The 26,515-nt window shown below is 44.7% G+C and overlaps 1 protein-coding gene across 2 annotated transcripts in view; it reads right to left on the bottom strand.

The window, feature by feature from the left end:
* LMO1 (LIM domain only 1) overlaps window positions 1-26,515 on the bottom strand; it is a 222,843-nt gene that overhangs the window by 167,447 nt on the left and 28,881 nt on the right. Inside the window, exon 1 of one of the 2 annotated variants that reach the window (XM_077453668.1) lies at window positions 18,048-18,611. The exons of the other annotated variant lie outside the window; for it this stretch is intronic. Within the exon in view, the coding sequence (XP_077309794.1) occupies window positions 18,048-18,072 (25 nt within the window). The 5' untranslated portion in view covers window positions 18,073-18,611. Of the gene's footprint in view, window positions 1-18,047; window positions 18,612-26,515 lie in introns of those variants that run through there. 2 annotated transcript variants of the gene reach the window in all.

Here is a 26,515-nt window from a genome sequence, read left to right as displayed (position 1 = left end):
AAAATATGAAAATTTTATATAAAACTCATAATAATTTGAATTCACTGTACAATGTTAAAGGAGAACGCAAAATATGAAATAAGAAAAATAAATGTAAAAATATTTATTAACTTTTCATCAGTTCTGTTTAACCGCAATTTGTAATCTTTACATTTTGCTGTCGGTTTTTATTTTCAAAATAGTTCTAAAAAAGAGCAATGAGTAGAAAAATATTGTATGAGTATCCAACAAGACTTGTAAAAGGATGGAGGAGATAGATAGAGATTCTCCGTCTATCTATAGACTCGTATTATGAGACGGTTAAATGTCTCATCATTAACAAACCACCATAGAAATGTTATTCTACCTCTAATGACCCCGGATGGGGCAGCAGCGGGCCAATTACATCCTGCATCTCTGCAGCCTCAGTAATAGAGACTTACCAGCCATTAAACAACCACATCGTTAGAAGTGATTTAAAAGTCAAATGAAAGGAGAGTTGCAGACAGATTGCTTGTAAGTATTGAGGGGAAGAGAGAGAGAGAGAGAAAGAAGGGAAGAGAGAGAGAGAGAAAGAAGGGAAGAGAGAGAGAGAGAGAGAAAGAGGGAGAGAAAGAATGAACGAAAGTACGAAATATAGAGAAAGAACGAGAGAAGGACAAAAAAGAAAGAACGGGAGAGAGAGAGGAAGAGAGAAAGAGGGAAAGGGAGGAAGAAAAAAAAAGAAAGAAAGAACAAGAGAAAGAAAGAAACAAAGAGAGAGAGAGAAAATAAGAGAGAGAGGGGAAGAAAGAGAACGCACATGGGAGAGAGAGAGGAAGAGAAAGAGAGAGAGAGAAAAATAGAGAAAGAAAGAGCGAAAGAGAAAGAACGAGAGAAGGAACGAGAGAGCAAAAGAGAACGAGAGAGTGAGAGAGAGAAAGAAAGGGAGGAAGAGAGAGAGAGAGAGAGGAAGAGAGAGAGAGAGAGAAAGAGGGAGGAAGAGAGAGAGAGAGAGAGAAAGAGGGAGGAAGAGAGAGAGAGAGAGAGAGAGAGAGAGAGAGAGAAAGAGGGAGGAAGAGAGAGAGAGAGAGAGAGAGAGAGAGAGAGAAAGAGGGATTAAGAAAGAAAGGGAGAAAGAAAAAAAAAGAAAGAACAAGAGAAAGAAAGAAACAAAGAGAGAGGGAGAGAAAGAGAAAGAAAGAAAGAAAGAAAAACAGAGAAAGAAAGAGAGAGGGAACGAGAGAGAAAGAGAGAGAACGTGCAAGGGAGAGAGAGAGGAAGAGAAAGAGAAAAAAATAGAGAAAGAAAGAGTGAAAGAGAAAGAACGGGAGAGAAGGGGGGGGGAGAGAGAGAGAGAGCAAAAGAGAAAGAGAGAAGGAACAAGAGAACGAAAGAGAACGAGAGAAAGAAAGAAAGAAAGAAAGAAAGAAAGAAAGAAAGAAAGAAAGAAAGAAAGAGAGGGGAAGAAAGAAAGAGGGAGGGAGAGAGAGAGAGAGAGAGAGAGAGAAAGAAAAAAAGAAAGAAAGGGAGAGAGAGGAAGAGATAGCGAGAGAGAGAAAGGGGGAGCGAGGAAGAAATAGAGAAAGAAAACAAAGAAAGAAGCAATGAGAGAAAGAAAGAAACAAATGGAAAGAGAAAGAGAAAGAAAGAAAGAAAGAAAAGAAAGAGAAAGCGCAAGGGAGAGAGGGAGGAAGGAAAAGAGAAAGAAAGAGAAAGAGAGAAAAATAGAGAAAGAAAGAGCGAAAGAGAAAGAACAAGAGAGAGAAATAAAGAAAGAAAGAGCGAGGGAGGGAGAGCCAGAGAGAGGGGGAGAGGAAGAAAGAGAGAAAGCAAGCTTTTTTCTTTTCTTTTTTGCACCCGGTCTTCTGATGGTGACTACAAGTGGCCATTTCAGCAGCCATGACACAGACACAATCCTCTGTTGTCACCATCAGGGAACCCGCCCTGAGAAATGCCATGCAGCCATCACATGAGTGCATTAAGACAGGAAGTGGCTGCAAAAAGGCTGCCAGAGATCAGCATTTAAAAAGTTTTGTAAGAGGATTTTATTTTGAAATACCTGTCAGTGGTTTATGGCACACAGGACTCTACAGACTATACTGAATATCCTTTGGTTATAGACTACATCTACTTTACATGCAAGAACAGCAGAGTTTAGAGGCTGGTATCCCGGCATTCACAGCACAGCCGCAGAGCTCACAATCTTTTCCCACAATCCGGTTCTTTTATATTTTAACAAAAACTCATCAAAACCCACACAATCAGCTTGGTATATAGGCTATAAAGCTTCTTCATACATACTAAGATTGCAACTGACCTATTCATCATTGTACTCACTGCCATGGAGAACCTGTCTATAGAATTGTACAATCGCACCACACATGTACAGAGTTGGGTTTAAAAAAAAAAAAAAAAAAAGACAGACCTATTTAGTTCATACAATAGTCCCAGCACTACAGTGGGGGAAAAATAACGATCGTCTCCCCTGCAGATGGTGTAGGTTTTGCCCACTTACTTAGAAATGAAGGGTCTATAATTGTTATCAGAGGTGTATTTTATATGATGGAGACAGAAGATCAACCAAAAATCCAGAAATATCACATGATACAAATGTTATGAATGGAGTTGCAGTTCAGTGAGTAAAATAAGTATTTGATCCCCAAGCAAAACCTGACTTATGCCCCATACATACGGTCGGATTTTCCGACGGAAAATGTGCGATCGGATCGGTGTGTGGGCTCCATCTGACTTTTTCCGTCTGATTTTCCGACGCACAAAGTTTGAGATCTGGATCAAAAATTTCCCGACAACAAAATCCGATCGCATAAATTCCGAGCGTGTGTAGACAATTCGGACGTACAAAGTGCCACGCATGCTCAGAATAAACTAAGAGACGAAAGCTATTGGCTACTCGCCCGTTTATGGTCCCGACGTACGTGTTGTACGTCACCTCGTTCAGAACGATTGGATTTTTCGACAACTTTGTGCGACCGTGTGTATGCAAGACAAGTATCGGCTGAAATCCATCGGAAAAAATCCAATGGATTTTGTGGTCGGAATGTCCGACGGTGTGTACGGGGCATTAGTGGTTGGTGGAGAAACCCTTGTTGGTGATCACAGAGGTCAGACGTTTCTTGTAGGTGGTGATGAGGTTTCCACATCTCAGGAGGGATTTTGCTCCTCTCTTCTCCACAGATCTTCTCTAAATCCTGAAGGTTTTTTAGCCGTCTCTTGGCAACTCGAAGTTTCAGCTCCCTCCATACATTTTCTATAGGATTAAGGTCTGGAGACTGACTAGGCCAATCCATGACCTTAATGTGCTTCTTCTTGAGCCCCTCCTTGGTTGCCTTGGCGGTATGTTTTGGGTCATTGTCATGCTGGAAGACCCATCCATGACCCATCTTCAGTGTTCTAGGTGAGGGAAGAAGGTTCTCATCCAAGATTTTACAATAAATGGCCCCGTCCATTGATCCCTCAATGGGGCAAAGTCGGCCTGTACATTTAGCAGAGAAACCGCCCCAAAGAATCATGTTTCCACCTCCGTGTGTGACTATAGAGATAGTGTTTGTCGGGTCATAGTCAGTATTTTTCTTCCTCCGCCCATCAGTGTGGCGGCACTGATGGGCGGCGCTGATGGACAGCACTGATGAGCAAGCACTGATTAGGAGACACTAATATACAGCACTGATGGGCAGCACCGATGGGCACTGATTGATGGCACTGATGGGTGGCGCTGATAAGAAGGCACTGATGGGCACTGATTGGCAGCACTAATGAGCAGGCACTGATTGGCATCACTAATTGGCACTGAAAGGCAGCACTGATTGGCATCACTGCTGGGCACTGGTTGGCAACACTGCTGGGTACTGACTGGCATCACTGATGTGCACTGTTGGGGCTGCACTGATGGGCAGTGAAAGGTAGCACTGATTGGCAGCACTGATTAGCACTGAAAGGCAGCACTGATAGGCATCACTGATGGGCACTGTTGGACTGTACTGATGATCAGTGCCCTGGTTATCTGCACAGATCTCCCCTGTGAGGAAATGCCGTTGATCATCTTTCCTCTCCTCATGCACTGTCAGTGTGAGGAAAGGAGAGCCGATAACCGGCATTTCCTTGTTTATATGTGATCATCTGTGATTGGACACAGCTGATCACATAGGTAAAGAGCCACGTCGTCGACTCTTTACCGAGATCGGGGATGCGCCGTGTCCCATTGACAGCAAAAGCGGGATGTCATGTGATGTCATCCCAGAACAACAGAATCACTCCGCGCCGTCATTTCCCTATACGCTGGGTGGGAGGCGGTTAAAGTACTAATCAATATATGTTTAATTCGATCAGCTGTACATATTTTAATTCCTGAGAGTAGGTGCTTAAATTGGGGCAGGCTGGTAGGGGCCCAAGTGCATTATTGCCCAGGGGCCCATAATACTATTAAGAGGGTCCTGTTCTCAACATATATACAATGACTATAGTCTCAGCCCTTGTACACACGGTCGGAAATTCCGATGGAAAATCTGACTGTGTTGTCGGATAATCCGACCGTTTGAGAGCTGGATATAAAATTTTCCGACAACATGATCCGATCGGACTTTGGCTGATCCAGTTTGAGAGCTGGATGTAAAATTTTCCGATCGGACTTTGTCCGATCGTTTGTAGAGAATTCCGATCGGACAAAGTGCTACGCATCCTCAGATCAAATTACGGCACCAAAGCTATTGGCTACTAGCCGCAACGTAGTCCTGTCGCAACGCACGAACGTCATCACGTTCCGAACGATCGGATTTTCCGACAACTTTGTCCGACCGTGTGTAGGCAACACCAGTTTCGGACAAAATCCGTCGGAAAAAATCAGACGGATTTTGTTGTCGGAATGTCCGACCCGTGTGTACAAGGGCTAATAAATATCCGGGTATGTCAGATCACATCAAGGATAAATACAGGAAAAGGATTTGTTACATTGTTATTTCCAATCTGTATTCTAAATAATCCATGAATGTACATGGAGGGGCGGGGCTCTGTACAGGGGTGGAGCACCATCATTTTCACCCCAATTCATAGCAGATGACGCGGTGGTCTCCTCTCCCCCCTGACCTGTGTCTGGGATCGCTCAGCTTTTGTTTGATTTGAGATTTTTGGAATCTTTTTAATAGAAGGGAGATCTGAAAACAGTCCTCAGTCTCGGGATGGGGGACCCCAATAGATATAATCACTGAAGATCTATAAACGAAGCACACCACCACCAGGAATGGTAGGAGAAGAGGAGCTGAAAAACCCATCGAGGAACCGAACGCCAATGGCGCCCGGTGTGGTAAGTCTAAGGATAAGTCGGAGTCATTGGGTTTGATGAACATCAAATAGTTTTGGGTGGAAACAGGAAAATCGGGTAGGGTCATACTTTTGTGTATCACAGTAAACAGAGAAAGCGGCAAGTTGGAGCCACAAAACACATCTCTTGGTGAAATGAAGCTATCAGATGTTCATCAGACTTGAAGACTCAATCCATCCTGAGACCCACCACTCCAAGCACCTCTGCCAATCACTTCACCAATGGGGGTTTTCACCTCCTCTCAGCCTACAAGTACCATACTCACCCGAGGGCCCTAAAGCCCCATACACACTGTCAGAGTTTCTGCTGATTTTTGTCTTCAGATTTACCAAAACCATGTAGTGCGAGGGCCGGCCTGATTGCATACAAATTGAAACTCCTAAGGTTTGACCTCATATTATATGGTTATGGTAAATCTGAAGGCAAAAATCAGCAGAAAATCTGATAGTGTGTACGGGGCTTTAAAGGATCCAGGACCGGGGCCCCTCATGGCATCGAGGGTGACCATTTTACACCCCGCATGGAGATGCGGCCTTTTCTTCAATTGTGGTTATGGAAGGTTGCCAGGTTCTACCCACCTGTATCCCTGCAACAGGGCCGTCTTTAAGGCAGGGCAAAAGGGGCAGCTGCCCTGGGCCCTGTCATTGTTGTGGGGCCCAAGGCAGCTGCCTCATACTTGCCAACTATCCCAGTTTACATTCCCTTGTCCCTTGAAGTTTTAGTCCTGTGCTGCTACTAATGCTGCCCAGCTCTGCCCTATTGTTGTGTACAGATGACTCACCTGCAGACCTGTGTTTACATGTAAATACTGGCATTCATATGTAAATAGCTGAGGCCAACTGCATTGATATGTAAATAAAGGCAGCATTCATAGGTATATCATGCCCCTCTGCAGTGAGGAGAAGATGTGCTGTAACCTATAGCAACCAGTGAGCAGTATTACTGTACAGCAATCTCTAGCAGCCAATCAACAAGCAGAAATGTGCTGTAACCTCTAGCAACTAATCAGTGAGCCTTAAGGAGTGCTGTAACCTCTAGCAACCAGTCAGTAAGCAGTAATGATATGCTGTAACCTCTGGCAACCAATCGCTGCCTGACCTGATACAGTACACTGATTTTAAGTCTAGCTGCTATTTATTGTACGTCTCAGAGAAGGTGGAGAGCGAAATTGCATGGGGGGCCCTAAGAAATTTTTTGTCCAGGGTCCAATCAATATTAAAGACAGCCCTGCCCTGCAACCTCACCAGATGCAAGTCCTATTTTTTGTCTCATTAAAATAGTTGCAATAATAACTTTATTTTTGATACATATTACACTATAAGGACTCTCCCATATCTCCTCACTTTTTTTTTGGGGGGGGGGGGGGGGGGGATATCTCAGGCCTTTCTGTGGCTGTTCAATCTGTTTTTTTTTTTTTTCAGTCTGACCCCCTCAGACCTTTGAGGAGCAGAACCATCTGAATCCCACAACGGAAGAATGCTTCTGTAATAAAGTTGTATTCTACATAAATAGAATCACTATAGTCCAATAAATATCTGAGTAGCGATGTCATATTACATCAAGGATAACACAGCAATATTTGTTACATTGTTATTTCCAATCTCTATTCAAAAGAATCCATGGATGTACATGGGGGAAGTCCATATAGGAGCAAGTGGCTGAACTATCGGGGTTGCAAAGGTCGCACTTGCTACTGGGCCCTGGCATTTGCCTCTTGGGGGGGGGGGGGGCAAAAACGTAAGGAAGGGGGCGACTTCATAACAAGTGAAAGGGTCCAACTTGGTTCGCACTGCTGCAACCCCTTTCTCAAGGACCTCCTGCCTTTTTGTCCTGAAGCATCGGGTTCTTCCTCCTCCTTTTATAATACCTGCTCCTATCAGAGCCATAAATAGAACCTTCAGGACCCCCTTGCTAGCATCTTGCTTGCGATTTCCTTGCATCTTGTTTGCGACTCGCTTGCAATTTCCTTGCTATTTGTTTGTGACCTTTGCATTTTAAAGGGTCCTTAAAGGATTTACAGAGTAAAGGGCCCTTGGCATTAGTGGGAAGGGTCTCAGGCTCAGAAAGAAGGGCCCTGGAACTGATAGAAAGGAACCCGGCGGTCAGGGGGAGATCTACATGGTTTCTTGCACTGGGGTCCTGAAGGTTCTATCTATGCCTCTGATAGGAGCTGATATTATAAAAGGAGGAGGAAGAACCCGATGCTTCAGGACAAAAAAGGCAGGAGGTCCTTGAGAAGGGGGGGGTTCCTTCACCCCCAAAACATTGAGCAGCACTCAGTCATATAGGAGATGATGTGATAAATACATCTGAAAGGTTAATACCCCAAATAGAGAGGAAACAGAGCTGGAGAGGAGAAGGAAGAACCAAATGTTTCGGGTGGGGGAGATCCTTGAGAAGAAGAGTTCCTTTACCTTGAAACGTTGGGTTCTTCCTTCTCTTCTCAACATTGTCAGGCTCTGCTTCCTCTCTCATTCAGGGCTGGTGCAAGGATTTTTGACACGTGAAACCTCATTTTGCCACTCCCCTTGGCTCCACCCCTGACTCCACCCCCTTTGCCCTGCCCCTGTATACCCCATCTTTTTAATGAAGCACCCATCAATTACAGCCCACCAGTCCCCATCAAATACAGCCTACCAGCATCCATCAAATTCAGCCTCACCAGTGCCCATCAAATGCAGCCTCACCAGCGCCCATCGAATGCAGCCTCACCAGCGCCCATCAATTGCAGCCTACCAGCATCCATCAAAGCAGCCTCACCAGCACCCATCAAATTCAGCCTCACCAGTGCCCATCAAGTCCAACCTCACATGCACCCATCAAATGCAGCCTCGCGAGCGCCCATCAAATGCAGCCTCACCAGCGCCCATCAAATGCATCCTACCAATGAATGTTTGCTTGCTTCCATTCATTCAGGAGTTGGGACACAGACAAAGTCCTCTGCCGCCACTGCGCCTCTGACACTATGTGCGAACGGAGCAGCAGCTGCCTGCTGATGCTGAGACTTAGTTGCTTGCTGCAGAGAGAAAAGAGTAAAAACACCAATGGCCGGGGCGCCCTAGTCAACAGTGCGCCCTAGGCGGCCGCCTAGTTTGCCTAGTGGTAGCACCGGCCCTGCTCTCATTACTCTATTTGGGGTACCAACCTTTTATATGTATTTAAACATCCACTCCTATATGAGTGCTGCTGACTTCCCCCTCATGTACACACATGGATTCTTTTGGATAGAGATTGGAAATAACAATGTGACAAATCCTCTTGCTGTATTATCGCTGATGTGATAAGACATATATTCAGAAATGTATTGGACTATAGGGATTCCATTCATGGAATACAACGTTATTGCAGATGTTGTGTGCTTACTCAATGTATCTCCAGTGATTGCATCTATTGGGATCCCCCCATCCCGAGACTGAGGACTGTTCTCAGGTCCTTTCTATTAATAAAGTATCTAAAAACCTCAAATCAAACAAAAACTGGAGTGATGCCAGACACCGAGCGGAGGGAGACGAGACCCCCGCCTCATCTGCATGGCAACCATGGAGCGATTGATGAGACTCCACCCTGCGCAGACACCCCCGGGGCTGATCTGTCCCAGGAAAATACCTTCCATGTCTGTAGATAGTCCCGAAGTGACGCTCAAATCGGTTTTTAAAAATAAAAATCCTATTCCAGTATGTGTTCTTAACTCAGAAAGGTCCCTTCTAGTCTTCTATGGCCCTCAGCTTCCTCCAAATCATTTTTTTTTTTTGATGGCTACGTTCACTCTCCACGGTGCCACTGTATGTAGGGCTCGGATAAGGGGTGGGCAGAAGGGACAGCTGCCTTGGCCGCAATAGTTTATTGCTGGGATTGGGGCACCCTGACCCTAACCCTAAGGGGAGGGGGGGCGCAGTTTGGCATCTTGGCCCTGGGTGCTGGATGACCTTTGTATGTAGGGCTCGGATAAGGGGTGGGCAGAAGGGACAGCTGCCCTGGGCGCAATAGTTTATTGCTGAGATTGGGGCACCCTGACCCTAACCCTAAGGGGAGGGGTGGGGCGCAGTTTGGCATCTTGGCCCTGGGTGCTGGATGACCTTTGTATGTAGGGCTCGGATAAGGGGTGGGCAGAAGGGACAGCTGCCCTGGGCGCAATAGTTTATTGCAGGGATTGGGGCACCCTAACCCTAAGGGGAGGAGGGGGCGCAGTTTGGCATCTTGGCCCTGGGTGCTGGATGACCTTTGTATGTAGGGCTTGGATAAGGGGTGGGGGTGGGCAGAAGGGACAGCTGCCCTGGGCGCAATAGTTTATTGCTGGGATTGGGGCACCCTGACCCTAACCCTAAGGGGAGGGGGGGCGCAGTTTGGCATCTTGGCCCTGGGTGCTGGATGACCTTTGTATGTAGGGCTCGGATAAGGGGTGGGCAGAAGGGACAGCTGCCCTGGGCGCAATAGTTTATTGCTGAGATTGGGGCACCCTGACCCTAACCCTAAGGGGAGGGGGGGGCGCAGTTTGGCATCTTGGCCCTGGGTGCTGGATGACCTTTGTATGTAGGGCTCGGATAAGGGGTGGGCAGAAGGGACAGCTCCCCTGGGCGCAATAGTTTATTGCAGGGATTGGGGCACCCTAACCCTAAGGGGAGGGGGGGCGCAGTTTGGCATCTTGGCCCTGGGTGCTGAATGACCTTTGTATGTAGGGCTCGGATAAGGGGTGGGCAGAAGGGACAGCTGCCCTGGGCGCAATAGTTTATTGCAGGGATTGGGGCACCCTGACCCTAAGGGGAGGGGAGGGGGGGGCGCAGTTTGGCATCTTTGCCCTGGGTGCTGGATGACCTTGTCCTGTCCCTGCCAGCCGCTCTTGCATGCTCCTGAGATGGACCATGGACTATGGGATGGGTGGTGTGGATATGAACGTGACTAATGTGCAATGCTCTTTCCAAATAAAGAGAAGTAGGGGGAAAAGGAGACGTCCTGGAAGCTCACAGAGGATGTTACAAGACGGCAGAAAAATACAATAAGAAGCATTTTCATGAAAAATTGATTACAGGGTTATTAAGTAGCGAATGTGTAAGGATTATATTTTAGAGAATGCCATTTTAAGATGACCGCGCACATTACAGTCTGATTATTTATCCTGCTTTAGCTCTACCAACAACTGCTTGGTATAAGGACCTTCCGGCCGGCATAGAACCTCGATATAAATGGATTGCTTAGACAGAGCCTTGCATGACACAGCTGTCTGTAAATCTAGAAAACATTGTACAGAGATTTTCACGTGTGTATTCCGGCTTCAGACAAATCTGTATGAGAATATGTAACTTCTGCATTTATTGTACGGAATCAGCAATCAACATTCCAGCTAAAAAAGAAAATACATTATGCTGTAAATGACATTTTATAATTGGTGCATCATCTTCATGTAACACAAGTTATAAAACGTAATGCTGATGAATCTTTTTCTAAGCTTCTCAGCAGCGGCAATATGGTGTTAATGAGTGCAGAACAAATGACCCGTGAAATGAGGGGCCTCTGAGGACTGTGAGGTGGAGGACCACAAGAAAGAATCAAGAGACCTGCAAAAGGGAGGACTGGGAAGACCTCAGGGAAGGACTAAAGCCCCATACACACGATCAGTTTTCCTGCTGAGTTTTTCCTTCAGGTTTACCAAAACCATGTAGTAGAAGGGCCTGTCTGATTACATACACATTGAAACTCCTAAGGTTTGACCTCATATTATATGGTTTTGGTAAATCTGAAGGAAAAACTCAGCAGAAAAACTGATAGTGTGTATGGGGCTTAAGAGGGCCGTGGGGAAGAATCAAGAGACCTGCAAAGGAGAACACTAAGAGGACCAAAGGGAAAGGCCAAGAGGACCAAAGGGAAAGGCCAAGAGGACCACAGGGAAAGGCCAAGAGGACCACAGGGAAAGGCCAAGAGGATAGCAGGGAAAGGCCAAGAGGATAGCAGGGAAAGGCCAAGAGGATAGCAGGGAAGGACCAAGAGGATAGCAGGGAAAGGCCAAAGGGATAGCAGGGAAAGGCCAAGAGGATAGCAGGGAAAGGCCAAGAGATAGCAGGGAAAGGCCAAGAGGATAGCAGGGAAAGGCCAAGAGGATAGCAGGGAAAGACCAAGAGGATAGCAGGGAAAGGCCAAGAGGGCCACAGGAAAGACCCAAGAGACCTGCAAGGGAGAGGACTAACAGAACTGCAGGGAAGGACCAAGAGGGCCACAGGAAAGACCTAAGAGACCTACCTGCAAGGGAGAAGACTAATGCCGCGTACACACGACCGGACTTTCCGGCAGACTAGGTCCGACGGGATCAGTCCGTCGGACAATCCAATCATGTGTGGGCTAGTCTGATCGTTTTTCAAAAAATAAAAAAATTAGACGGACCTAGAAATAGAACATGTTTCAAATCTATCCAACGGACCCAATTCCGACAAACTAAAAATCTGGAAAACCATTAGTCTGTGTGCTGGTCTGACGGACCAAATATGATGCAAGGGCAGCTATTGGCTACTGACTATTGAACTTCCTTGTTTAGTCCTGTTTACGTCATCACATTCAAAATGAACGGACTTAGTCCGGTCGTGTGTGGCCAAGTCCGCTCGTTCGGAAAGTCAGTCGGAAATCCGCCGAAAGTCCGACGGGAAGACTGTGGGACCTAGTCTGCCGGAAAGTCCGGTCGTGTTTACGCGGCATAAGAATTGCAGGGGAGGACCAAGAGGGCCACAGGAAAGACCCAAGAGATCTCAAAGGGAGATGACTAAGAAGACCGCAGGGAAGGACCAAGGGGGAAAATAGGAAAGACCCAAGAGACCTGCAAGAGAGAAGACTAACAGGAACTCAGGAGGCAACTAAGAGGACCAAAGGAAGACCCAATAGACCTACATGGGAGAGTACTGAGAGGACCATAGGGGAAGGCTAAGAGGGCCACAAGGAGGAACTAAGAGACCTGCAAGGGAGAGGATTAAGAGGACCTCAGGGGATGATTATGAAGACCACAACGAAGGACCAATAGATCTGGAAGGAGAAGTACTGAGAGGACCCCAGGTAATGACCAAGAGGAGGAACAAAGAGACATGCAAAGAAGAGGACTGAGCAGACCTCAGCGAAGGACTAAGAGGCCCACAAGGAAGGTCCAAGAGCCCCACAAAAGTCGAAGACTAAGAGAACCGCGGGGGACAACTAAGAGATCAGAAAATGAGAGAGAGAGAGAGAGAGAGAGATAGAGGACTGCTGAGAAGGACTGAGAGCACCAGAGGGAAGGACTGGGAGGACCACAACCTACATATATGTGAATATCACCCAATCCAATAAAGGATGACCACAACAGACAAATCTTGTTACATGTCTTTAGGAATCTATAACCCCCCCCCCCCCCAGACCCCCAACCCCCCCCCCCCCCCCCAGACACAGGAGAGAGCAGTCTTGAGAAACAAGCGATTCCATGTTGATTATCGATTTATCAGTACAGAGACACTCACAACAAACAGACATCACGCAATCTGATGAATGTCCATTTTCCCAGCTGTTTTCTCTGTATGAACAGATATTCCACATTTCTATTTTTCCATCTTTAAGATAAACTCACAATAACATAAAACACTAATTTCCTGTATCCAGACAATTTGTTTCAGCCACATTACACCACCGCCATATATTGGGAAGGTACTATATGGTGGAACGATCGCACATATGACGGAAAAACTGGATGTTTCAATAAATATTTCACAGTACAAAGAAACATCGAAATTTGACAGCAGAATAAAAAAAAAAAAGAAAAAACAGGTGGTTTTGGTTTCCTTTTTTTTTTTTTTTTCTTTTTTCTTTTGTAGCATGTTTAAATTTGATTACTATTACTATTGCCCGACTCGCTACCTCTGCTGGAAGTCTGTTACAAGCATCCACTACCAATATAATAATACTTTTTAAGATCAGTGTTAAACTTTCCTTCTGCTACTTTGAGGTCATGTCCCCATGTTCTCAATCTTGAAGTCATACTGAAAATGCCCTCCTGAACATTAAATGCACCTTTTATGCATTTAGGGGTTTCAATTAGGTCTCCCCTTTCCCTTCTTTCCTCCAGACTGTACATATTAAGTTCCTCCAGTTCCTCCTCATATATTTTATCCCTCAGACCTTTCACCATTTTTGTTCCCCATTTCTGGGCTCATTCTATCTTAATATCATTTGTAAGTGAGGTCCCCAGGACTTGACACAACATTCTAAATTCCTGATTCCTCTATATAGACCTTTATATCACTAGAGGGGTATATATATATATATATATATATATATATATATATATATATATATATATATATATATATACACACACACACACATTCTAAATGAGGTCTCACTATATATATATATATATATATATATATATATATATATATATATATATATATATATATATATATATATATAGATCTTTAGTGAGACCTCATTTAGAATGTATATATATATATATAGGCTTTGGGACCTCCTTCCTTCTGCTGGTGACCCCTCTAGTGATATAAAGATCTATATAGAGGAATCAGAACCCCCTTCCTCCTGCTGGTGACCCCTCTAGTGCAGGGTTAAGCAACCTTAGCCCTCCAGCTGTGGTGAAACTACAAAACCCATCATGCCTCTGCCTCTAGGAGTCATGCCTATGATTGTCAGGGTCTTGCAATGTCTCGTGGGACTTGTAGTTTCAAAACAGCTGGAGTGCCAAAGTTGCCTACTTCTGCTCTAGTGATATAAAGATCTATATAGAGAAATCAGGACCTCCTCCTTCCTCCTGCCGGTGACCCCTCTAGTGATATAAAGACCTATATAGAGAAATCAGGACCTCCTTCCTCCTGGTGATCCCTCTAGTGATATAAAGATCTATATAGAGGAATCAGGACCTCCTTCCTCCCGCTGGTGACCCCTCTAGTGATATAAAGATCTATATAGAGGAATCGGGACCTCCTTCCTCCTGCTGGTGACCCCTCTAGTGATATAAAGATCTATATAGAGGAATCGGGACCTCCTTCCTCCTGCTGGTGACCCCTCCAGTGATATAAAGATCTATATAGAGGAATCAGGACCTCCTTCCTCCTGCTGGTGAGCCCTCTAGTGATATAAAGCTCTATATAGAGGAATCAGGACCTCCCGCTGGTGATGCACCCCAGAATTCTATGTATTTCCCCCCCCGACAGACAACCGTTTAATGTTCTTGGCCTGTAGACTCCTTATATCTTTGATCATCTGTGTAACCGTGACACAAGCCTGAAATATTAATAAATGGCATTTTGATGTTGTGTTGCCCTTTTATATTAAACATCTCCAATTGAATTGGTCGGTTGGTTGAAGAGGATTACGTGTCCCTCATTATATTATTACCTCGAAAAATAGCGCGGCTGTCAATTTGTTTCTCTTTTCAAAAGTTTTCAATGACAGAAGTAGCGGCGTTCTCCTGTACACAGTCTCTGGTGAGAAAGACATATGGTCGCTTCGTTCGTCCAGGAGGCCTGCAATACTTATTACAACCCCCCCCCCCCCCCCATCCCATTTAAAATGGAAATTTTCAGAAAATAAGCCATTGATCCCCTGGAAAGCAGTTTAGCAGAGGCTGCTGGCTTTCAGGGACTAATGTCAGCTTTGCAGCCATAGAGAAAATATTTGGATAATCGGTCAGACAGATGAGAGCGATAAACTCTTCTAGTTTTTTTTTTTATTTTATTTTTATTCTTAATGGTTTTTGGAGGGGAAGGCGCAGATTGGTGCTCAGTGACACTTAAAGCGTAATTCCACCTTGGCGGCAAATTGCATTGTTTTAAGAGCAGCAGGTCGCAGTAATTAACTCGTCATTGCCTGTCTCATTCTATATTAATACAGGTTCTTGAGGTATCTTTAATTACAGAATTTGGGGGGATTTTGCTTCGCATTGTGACAGAGGATAGCGGACTTATAAGAGTGTCAAAAATGCAGAGATTCTCAGACTTGATAGAGCGATCGCAGACATTTCCCATTTTAGTAAGAAAAATGAAAGGTCTGTTCACCATCGGTGATTATTTCACTATCCATCATTCTCAATGAGAGACTTCCCTCTGTGGTCTGAGCCTTCCATACATGTTACAATCTAATTATACAATGTATTAAGTTTAGAAAGAATTGTACATAAATCTTCACACCAGAAGATACAATGTAATCTCGAAAACTGGTAACTGAATCACTAGATACATTTGGAACTTATAACAGAACAAAGGAGATTGTAGACCAGAAAAATAATGTATGGGCACCTTCAGCACATGGAGAAAAAGCCTAGACTGGTGTGCCGCAACAAAATCAAAAACAAAAAAAAACCTGATCATTTTCCACTCGCCAGATACTTCAAGAGCTTGTACAGGCATAACGCATCAAAACAGATTATGACCAGTACTGCACAGTTGATCGTTTCTCTGCCTGTCCTTGTTGCGTGAAAAGTTATCGAAGACGCAACGTTACACTTTTAAAAGGATAGTTCTCTTAATACTGATATTTTGGTGAGAGGGACACGTTTGTAGTCTCAATGACTTTTAATAGGTGGGTCTCCAATGGTTGGGTGACCCAAGCTTGGCCCCCTAGTCGCACTACTACTCCAGCTGCAAACTCTGCCATGTACCTGGAGATGGGCCACCGCTAACAACTATCTCTGGGGTCCTCAATGAATGGTCAACGCTAACGGCTATCTTTGTGGGGTCCACAATAATCAGTCACCACCAACATCTTCCATTCTGGGGTCCCTAGTGATCGGCCACCCCTAATGGCTCTCTCTTTGGGGTTCAAGTAGATCGGCCACCACTAACAGCTATCTCTTTGGGGTCACCAATGACTGGTAACCACTAACGACTTATTTCAATGGGATCCCCTGTGATTGTCCATTGGCAGTGGCCATCTTGTTGGGGTCCCCGGGGAGCAGCTAACACTAATGGGTATCTTCTTGGGGTTCACGTAGATCAGCCACCACTAACAGCTATCCCTTTGGGGTCACCAATGACTGGTAACCACTAACGACTTATCTCTATGAGATCGCCTGTGATTGGCCATTGGCAATGGCCATCTCGCTGGGGTCCCCAGGGAGCAGCTACCACTAATGGGTATCTTCTTGGGGTTCCCATAGATCAGCCACCACTAACAGCTGTCTCTTTGGGGTCATCAATGACTGGCAACCACTAACGACTTATCTCTATAAGATCTCCTGTGATTGGCCATTGGCAATGGCCATCTCGCTGTTGTCCCCAGGGAGTGACTACCACTAATGGTTATCTCTGTGGGGTTGGCCACGAATAACGCGTTTCTTTCTGGGATCCCTGAAGATTGGCTGTCACTAACAACAACCTCTATGGGGTCCCAGAAGGGGGTCCCCGCTAACTGCTATCTCTCTATAGTCACCAATGATTGGGTACTGCCAACTGCTATCCCGCTGGAGTCCCTGAAGATTGGCCCTTGCTAACAACATTTGCTCGAGAATCCCTGACAATTGCCCACCACTAACAACTACCTCTCTTGGGTCCCTGATGATCAGCCACTGCTAATCGGCTAATCTCTACATAGTTCCTGAAGATTGGCCACTACTAATCGGCATTCTCTATGGGGTCTCCTGTGATTGGCCATTTATAATGGCCATCTCCCTGGGGTCCCCAGGGATTGGCTACCACTAATGGGTATCTCTTTGGGGTTCCCGTCGATTGATCATGACTAACAGCTTTCTCTCTGAGATCCCTGAAGATTGGCGGTCAGTAACAGCTCCCTCCCTGGGGTCTCTGACTATCGGGCACTGCTAACAACTATCTCTCTGCAGTCCGCCATGATTGGCCATTATCCAGGGCTAGCTAGCTGTAGTCCATGAAGATTGGCCACCACTAACAGCTACCTCTCTGGGGTCCCTGAACATCAGTCACTGCTAATGTCTATCTCTCCATAGTTCCCGAAGATTTCCCACTGCTATTGACTATCTCTCTGGGGTTCCCCCATGATCGGCCATTGCTAATGGTCATCACTTAGGTCCCTGGGGATTGGCTAGCACTAATGGCTATCTCTTTGGGGTACCTGTCAATCGACCATGACTAACAGCTTTCTCTCTGGGATCCCTGAAGATTGGCGGTCACCAACAGCTATCCCTCTGGGCTCTCCAAAGATCAGGCACTGCTAACGGCTATCACTCCACAGTCCCCGATGATTGGCCACTGTCAATGGCCATCTCACTGTAGTCCCTGAAGAGTAGCCACCACTAATGACATTCTCTCCAGAGTCCAAGAAGATTGGCCACCACTAACAGCTACCTCCATGGGGTCCTTGAAGATCAGCCACTGCTAACTATATCTCCAGCTACCTCCATGGGGTCCTTGAAGATCAGCCACTGCTAACTATATCTCTTTATAGTTCCGAAAGATTGGCCACTGCTATCGGCTATCTCTCTGGGGTCCCCAAAAATTGGCCACCACTACTGGCTCTCTCATCAGAGTCCCTGAGGGATAGCTATTGGTGGTGGCCAGTCCAGCCTTCCAGCATCCAAGATCAAAATAACAGTTTAGAAGGAAGAGACCCTTTAAGGAAGCCAGAGCTGCTTTACTTTATTCCCCCCGATGAGATAGAACAGATTGACTTAGAGAAAAGAGAAGCCTAAAAACACAGCAGCCTTCCCTGCACATCCATATTCATAGCAGTCCCAAATTTGCATCATACTGAGGACCGTCTTTCCCGCATTCAGCGATGGACCCCCCCCCCCCCCCCATTTCCACCTCAGCCCACCTACCGTCCTCCTTGTCTAAGACCATCATTTCAGGAACAGCTCGCTGTGTCCCTGCTCCGTCTCTGCACTCGAGTCGACCAGTCCCGAGCAACTGCGACGTGCCCCCACGTAGCCGAGGAGAAAGTCCGCCAGCCACAACTGCCTGCGACGACCCCGCTTGTCCAGCTTCCGAAAACCCCAATCACATCCCGGAGCCCAAAAAAAAAAAAAAAAAAGCAGCAGCACAAAGGCGATCCCGGCTCACTTGGCTGGCATGGAGGCGGCTGACCAGCGACCGATCAAGGCTGCACCATCGGCTCTCCCCCTCCGAGACCGCTCAGTCGGCGCGGCATAATCTGTCTCAATGGAGCGGCAGCTGACGGACGGTGACCCCCTCCCTGGAAGTCCGGCGTTCCATAAACTGCCTTCTTTATTTTTTTTCCCTGGGAACTTGGGATATTCAACGATGGCTTGAAAAGAGAAAAAGAAAAAGAAAAAAAAAGAAGAAAAAAAAAAGGAGGGGGAATGCCGGAGAGGAGATTACTGGCGCTGCCTCTCCTCCACCAGTTCATCAGCTTTGTACTGCTGCTACTGAATACATTCCAGGATCAGCTGCTTTATTCTTGTGACAAGGCTTCCTGGGGAACGCAAGGCAGCCCGGCCTCCGAGCGCCACCTACAGGACGCCGCTCGCTACTACCACCAAAGACGCGGTCAACCTGCTCAAGTCCGCTCTTCCAGCTTATGATAAATGGGAAAAAGAGGACCTGTAATGGTCTCTAAAAATAATCCATTTTTTTTTTCCTGTTTCCAAATTGGAATCCACATTACATGAGAGAGTTTTCAATTCCTCCAAAATTTTCATTAAAAGTTGGAAAATTTGGGTAAAATTTTGCAATTCTGATGCAATCCATTCAAGCAAAAAAAAGTGGAGTACTTTAAGGGGTGCGTTTTGTTTTACTGTTTCCAAATTTTAATCCACATTTCATGAGAGAGTTTAAAATTTCCCCCAAATTTTCATTTACAAAATTGCGAAATTTTGGGTAAAAATTAGCAATTCTGATGCAATACATTGGACCAAAAAGGAGGAGGAGGAGTTTAAGGGGTGCAATGGGCTTTCAATGACCCCTGAAGGTTAGGGGAGCTCCTTTCCTGTTCTTGTAGCAAATCGCGTGCCTCGTTATTTTACGAGAAGGAAAAACAGACATTGAAACATCGAAAAAAAGTTAAGTGACTGAACACAGATATTAAACAAATACCCCCAAAAATACCCCAAAAAGTGCAGAGAGACACACGGGGTCTACTTATAAAGTAGTGAATGAGCCTTTCATTATTAAAAAATACCCCAAAGCAGCTTCCAAAGCAAGAAGAAAAGAGGACTTTTTTTAAGCAGCTCCATGAACAGAACCGTTTTTGTTTTTTTTCTGTAATTTTGCAATTTCATAATTTTGCTGCAAAATTTTAATAAAAATAATCCCAACACTGAACCCCCGGCCCACCGAGACCAGAACACGAAATCTAAAGAGGACCTGTCATTAGCTTTACAAGTCTCCATGAATAAATCCCTTATTCCCACTTATCACAGTATACAGCAACCCGGATAATTGTTCAGAAAAGCTCCGCCTTTTACCATTAAAAAGCCACCCTCCCCCAGTGATTAGACTGTACATTGTAACTTTGTAGAAGGAGGGGGAGTCATTTCCTCAGTCTCCCCTCCCCCAGTGATCAGACTGTACATTGTAACTTTGTAGAAGGAGGAGGAGTAATCTCCTCAGTCTCCCCTCCCCCAGTAAACAGACTGTACATGGTAACTGTAGAAGGAGGAGGAGTCATTTCCTCAGTCTCCCCTCCCCCAGTGATCAGACTGTACACTGTAACTTTGTAGAAGGAGGAGGAGGAGGAATCATTTCCTCAGTCTCCCCTCCCCCAGTGATCAGACTGTACATTGTAACTTTATCTCCCCCTAGTGTTAACCCCTTCCCTGCCAGTGACATTTATACAGTAAATCAGTGCATTTTTATAGCACTGATCGCTGTACAATTGTCAATCGTCCCAAAAATGTGTCAAAAGCGTCCGATGTGTCGGCCATAATGTCGCAGCCGTGATAAAAATCGCAGATAAAAAATAATAGTAATAAAAATGCCATAAATCTATCCCCTATTTTGTAGACGATATATCATTTTTGCGCAAACCAATCAATATATACGCTTATTGCGATTGCCTTTTGCCAAAAATATGTAGAAGAATACATATCGGCCTAAACTGAGAAAAAAACTTAAATAATTGGGGATATTTATTATAGCAAAAAGTACAAAATATTGTGTTTTTTCCCAATTTTTCAAATTGTTTTTATTTAATTTTTCACATTTAAAAAAATCTTACATACTTTGCAACGCAATTTGCAAATCATTCATGATAATACTCAACATTCAAAGTACACATACATACATACATAGAAAAATTACATTAGGTACTTGAATGGATCGATCCTTTAACATACGTTTAAATCCAAAAATAAATCTACACACCGGGAAACCCTCTTAATTCTCCAGGGCCATCTAAATTTTCACAATTTTTCACATTTTTTTTTCTAAATTGTCGCTCTTCTTTTGTTTATAGCACAAAAAATAAAAACCGCAGAGGCGATCAAATACCACCAAAAGAAAGCTCTATTTGTGGGGGGGGGGGGGGAAAGACGTACATTTTGTTTGGGTGCCACGTCGCGCGTCCGCGCAATTGTCCGTTAAAACGGCGCAGCGCCGAATCTCAAAAAATGCTCTGGTCATTGAGCAGCCAAATCTTCCGGGGCTGAAGTGGTTAAAATGTCTGCACATATGCAGAAGTGTGGGTGTCAAATGCACGCAAGTTTGTAGCGATCTCCTGAGAAGCCGCTGATACAAGCCGCCACCGACGAGTAATCAGCATGAGAGAGTTTTCAATTCCTCCAAAACGTTCATTAAAAGTTGGAAAATTTGGGTAAAATTTTGCAATTCTGATGCAATCCATTGGAGCAAAAAAAAAAAAAAAAAAGTGGAGGACTTTAAGGGGTGCTTCTTTTGTTTTACTGTTTCCAAATTTTAATCCACATTACATGAGAGTTTAAAATTTCCCCCAAATTTTCATTTACAAAATTGCAAAATTTGGGCAAAAATTTGCAATTCTGATGCGATCCAAATTTTCACACAAGTTTATAGCGATATTCTGAGAAGCCACTGATACAAGCCGCCACCAACGAGTAATCAGCATGAGAGAGATTTCAATTCCTCCAAAATGTTCATTAAAAGTTGGAAAATTTGGGTAAAATTTGGCAATTCTGATGCAATCCATTGGAGCAAAAAAAAAGTGGAGGACTTTAAGGGGTGCTTTTTGTTTTACTGTTTCCAAATTTTAATCCACATTACATGAGAGAGTTTAAAATTTCCCCCAAATTTTCATTTACAAAATTGCAAAATTTTGGCAAAAATTTGCAATTCTGATGCGATCCAAATTTGCACACAAGTTTATAGCGATCTTCCGAGAAGCCGCTGATACAAGCCGCCACCAACGAGTAATCAGCATGAAAGAAATTTCAATTCCTCCAAAATGTTCATTAAAAGTTGGAAAATTTGGGTAAAATTTTGCAATTCTGATGCAATCCATTGGAGGAAAAAAAAAAGTGGAGGACTTTAAGGGGTGTGTTTTGTTCTACCGTTTCCAAATTTTAATCCACATTACATGGATTGGCAAAAATTTGCAATTCTGATGCAATCCAAATTTGCACACAAGTTTATAGCGATTTTCCGAGAAGCCACTGATACAAGCCGCCACCGAGTAATCAGCAGTGGAAAAAATCAGTGAAATCAGAAAAAAAAACGCAAATTATTCCAAAATATCAGAATTCAGAGTGACGACAATCTAACACCCCTAGACCAGGGATCCAATATTCGCATTTGGTGCAAGTTATCCCACGCCAATGTACAAACTTCATGCAAACCGCGCCTGAACCCATAAAGCACCCGCCACCCTGCCCCCCCCGCCATCTCCAAAAGCCTTTCCATTTCTTCAGAAGCCATGTAAAATTAAAAAAATTAAAAAAATATCGGATTTATTCTGAGCAAATGCACACACCAGCTGTAAGCTGAAATCAGGCTTGCTGCGGAAGCCACTATTCTCTAGGCTGGGAGGGAGACCCACGCATAGTTTATGAGGGTACCAGGTAGTGGATTACACGTTAGCTGCTCTCTAATTACACAGGAGGAAGTAAATTGGTTACGTTTTGACAATAGTATCTATTTCAATATTTTTGCCATTTGATCGGCCGTCTCTGTCTCATTCCAATTTACGAGGGGCCCCCTTTTTCTCCCCTCCCACTGCGCCTAATAAAGCCGGCGGTATTGATTTAGTCCTCCTCTCCCCCTGTACAGCGCGGAGCGGCTCCGAGTCGCCAGTGGAAGATATATATCCTCTATACCTTATTTTAATTAGTTTTTTGCTTATCCGTTCTCCAGCGGTTTCAAAACCACTTTCATATGGAGCGGCTAATCCTCGCAGCCCTCCAACACACTTCACGCTCGCTGTATCATTTTACGTTAAAAAAAAAAAAAAAAAAACGCTTCTTCCACCCACCATTTCCGGATAAAAAAAAAAAAAAAAATCCCCCAAATCATTAATTTCTGGTTACGGTTCGCAACCCTTCCCGGGACGACGGGCGCCAAAACCGCATCGCTAATCCTAATTCTCCTCCGTAATTTAATTATTGGGAAATAGTGACACTTCCAGCGTTACTGGACCATCGGAGACGAATACATATGCTGGAGGATGTTTTAATCATCTCGCCTCTCTTCCGCTGATTGGCCCGTCAAATCTGCGCTATTCAAAGCCAATGCAGATTGGTCCATACGAAGTCTGCTTGTGATGACAAATGGCTTAGAAGAGATGGGAGGTACGCAAGATTTAATTTAAAGCACAACTCCGCTCGGAACTGATACTTCAAAAGAAGAGCCTGAGAAACGCTGAAGAAACACACCATGGACCAGTTCAACCCGATCGATTTTCTTGTACGTTGCCTGATAGCCTAATCCATAACCTGGATGATTGACTTGTCGGTAGCCTGGTTGGTAGACTAGTCCATAGGCTGGTTCATTGTCTCTCCACAGCCTGGTCCATATCGTCATCCATTGAATAGTTCATAGCCTTATCTAGAGATTAGTCTAAAGCCCAGTTCATAGCCAGAACCATAAACAAGTTCATAGCCAAAACTACACTTTCCATAGACTGGTCCATGGCCTAATCCATAACCTGGTCAATTGACTTGTCTGTAGCCTGGTTGGTAGCCTAGTCCATAGCATGGTATACAGCCTGGTTCATTGTCTCTTCACATGCTGATCCATAGATTCACCCATTGAAAAGTCCATAGCCTGGTTCATAACCCAGTCGAAAACCCTTATCTAGAAATTAGTCCAAAGCCCAGTTCATAGCCAGAACCATAAACAAATTCATAGCCAAAACTGCACTTTCCATAGACTGGTCCATGGCCTAATCCATAACCTGGTCAATTGATTTGTCTGTAGCCTGGTTGGTAGCCTGGTTGGTAGCCTGGTTGGTAGCCTAGTCCATAGCATGGTCCACAGTCTGGTTCATTGTCTCTTCGCAGGCTGATCCATAGCTTCACCCATTGAATAGTCCATAGCCTGGTTCATAACCCAGTCGAAAACCCTTATCTAGAAATTAGTCCAAAGCCAAGATCAAAGCCTAAACCATAAACAGGTTAATAGGCAAAACTACACCTTTCATAGACTGCTCCATAGCCTAGTCCATAACCTAGTCTATTGACTTGTCTTTAGCCTGGTTGGCAGTCTAGTCTATAGCTTTATCCATGGAATAGTCCATAGCCTGGTTCATAACCCAGTTAAAACTCTTATCTAGAGAGATTAGTCCAAAGACTGGCCTTTAGACTGGTCCAAATCCCAGTTCATAGCCTGAACCATAAACAGGGTGATACTTAAAAACTACACCTTCATCTATTGACTGGTCCATAGCCTATTCCATAACCTGGCCTATCGACTTGTCTTTAGCTTGGTTGGTAGCCTAGTCCAAAACCTGATGCGCAGCCTGGTTCATAGCTTCATCCATACAATAGTCCATAGCCTGGTTTATAACCCAATCAAAACCCTTATCTAGATATTAGTCCAGGGCCTGGCCTTTAGACTGGTCCAAAGCCCACCTCATATCCTGAACCATATATAGGTTCATAGTCAAAATGACACCTTCATCCATAGCCTAGTCCATAACCTGGTCTGCAGCCCAGTCCATAACCTAGTCTATTGACTTGTCTTTAGCCTGGTTGGTAGCCTAGCCTAGCCTGATCTATAGCCTGGTTCATTGTCTCTCCACAGCCCAGTCCATAGCCTAATACAAAGAATAGTCCAAATCCTGGTTCAAAACCCTTATCTAGAGATTATCCCAATGCCTGGCTTTTAGACTGATCCAAAGCCCAATTAATTGCCTGAACTTTAAACAGGTTCATAGTTAAAACGACACCTTCATCCATAGTCTGGTCCATAGCCTAGTCCATAACCAGGTCCACAGCCTATTTATCCATAACCTGGTCTATTGACTTGTCTGTAGCTTGGTTGGTAGCCTAGTTCATAGTCTGATTGATCCATAGCCTGGCTAATTGTCTCTCCCCAGCTTGGTCCATAGCTTCATTCACAGAATAGTCCATAGCCTGGTTCATAACCCAATCAAAACCCTTAGTTCAAAGCCTGGCATTTCGACTGTTTCAAAGCCCACTTGATAGCCTCAACCATAAACAGGTCCATAGTCAAAACTATACCTTCATCCACAGACTGATCCCCGGCCTAGCCCATAAACTGGTCTGCAGTCTAATCCATAACCTAGTCTATTGGCTTATCTGTAGCCTGGTTGGAAGCCTAGGAGATAGCCTGATCCATAGCCTGGTTCATTGTTTCTCCACTGCCTGGTCCATAGTTTCATTCATCGACAAGTTCATAGTCTGCTCCATAACCCAGTCAAAACCCTTATTTAGAGATTAGTCCAAAGCCTGGCTTTTAGACTGATCCAAAGCCAACTTCATAGCCTGAACCATAAACAGGTTTATAGCCAAAACTACACCTTCATCCATAGACTGGTTCATAGCCTAGTCCAGAATTAGGCAACCTTGGCATTCCAGCTGTGGTGAAACTATAAATCCCATCATGCCACTGCCTTTAGGAGTCATGCCTGTGATTGTCAGGGTCTTGCAATGTCTCATGGGACTTGTAGTTTCACCACAGCTGGAGGACCGAGGTTGCCTAGACCTGGCCTAGTTCATAACCTAGTCTACTGACTTGTCTGTTGCCTGGTTGGTAGCCTACTCTATAGCCTGAGCCATAGCCTGGTTCATTGTCTCTCTACAGCATGGTTTATAGTTTCATCGATAGAATAGTACATAGCCTGGTTCATAACCCAGTCGAACCCCTTATCTAGAGATTAGTCCAAAGTTTGGCCTTTAGACTGGTCCAAAGCCCACTTCATAGCCTGCACCATACACAGGTTCATAGTCAAATCTATACCTTCATCAACAGACTGGTTTATAGCATATTCCATAATCTGGCTCACAGATGTTCATAAAGCCCAGTCCAAAGCTTGAACCATAAATCAGTGCATAGCCTAGTACATAGAGTGGTCTATGGCCTTGTTCACATCCTCATCCATAGAAAAGTCTATACCCTGGTCTACAGTCCAGTCCATAACCCAGTCAATGCCCTTCTCTATAGACTGATCCAAAAACCCGGTCTGTAAACTGGTCAAAAATCCAGTGCATAGCCTCACCAGAAACAAATCTACAGTCAAAATGCACCTTCAGTCATCAAACGGGTCTATAACCTAGTCCATAATCTGGTTCATAGATGTTCCGAAGCTCAGTCCGTAGCCTGAAACATAAATTGGACCATAGCCTAGTCCATGAACTGGCCCATGGCCTGGTCTACATCCTCTTCCAAAGAATAGCCTATACCCCGTTCTACAGTCCATTCCATGGCTGGTCCAAATCCCAGTCAATCGTCTGAACTGTAAACCGGCCCATAGTCTAGTTCATAGACTGGTCCATAACACGAAACCTAGAACAGCTTATAGTCTAATCTACACCCTCATCTATAGATTAGTCCATAGTCCAGTCCATATCTTGATCCATAGCCTTGAACTGTAAACCAATTTCAGAGCTCCCTCTCTACTTCTCCCATGGTGTGTAGCTTGCTATGCCAGCTGAAAGCCTTCATTGCTAAGGTGCCCATATATGACTGCCCATTCTGTAGTAAGCTGTGATGCAGATTTTTGTTCTTACCCATAAATAAAAGAAAAGAAGTAGTAACTGGGTCAGACATCTGTGTGTTTTCGACACCCGCCACTTCAGAGTCTGGGCCTATTAGGTCTAAAGATCTAGAGAGCTCCGAGAACCTGACCGGACATGTGGCCATCAGAATAACATTATTTCATCTGTATGGTGGTCATTCA

The sequence above is a fragment of the Lithobates pipiens genome, unplaced genomic scaffold (assembly GCF_037356315.1).
Source record: "Lithobates pipiens isolate NorthernLeopardFrog02 unplaced genomic scaffold, aLitPip1_a1.2 Scaffold_24, whole genome shotgun sequence".
Classification (NCBI taxonomy): Eukaryota; Metazoa; Chordata; class Amphibia; order Anura; family Ranidae; genus Lithobates; species Lithobates pipiens.
Note: the sequence above shows the minus strand (reverse complement) of the source record. Positions and strands in the feature narration are given on the sequence as shown.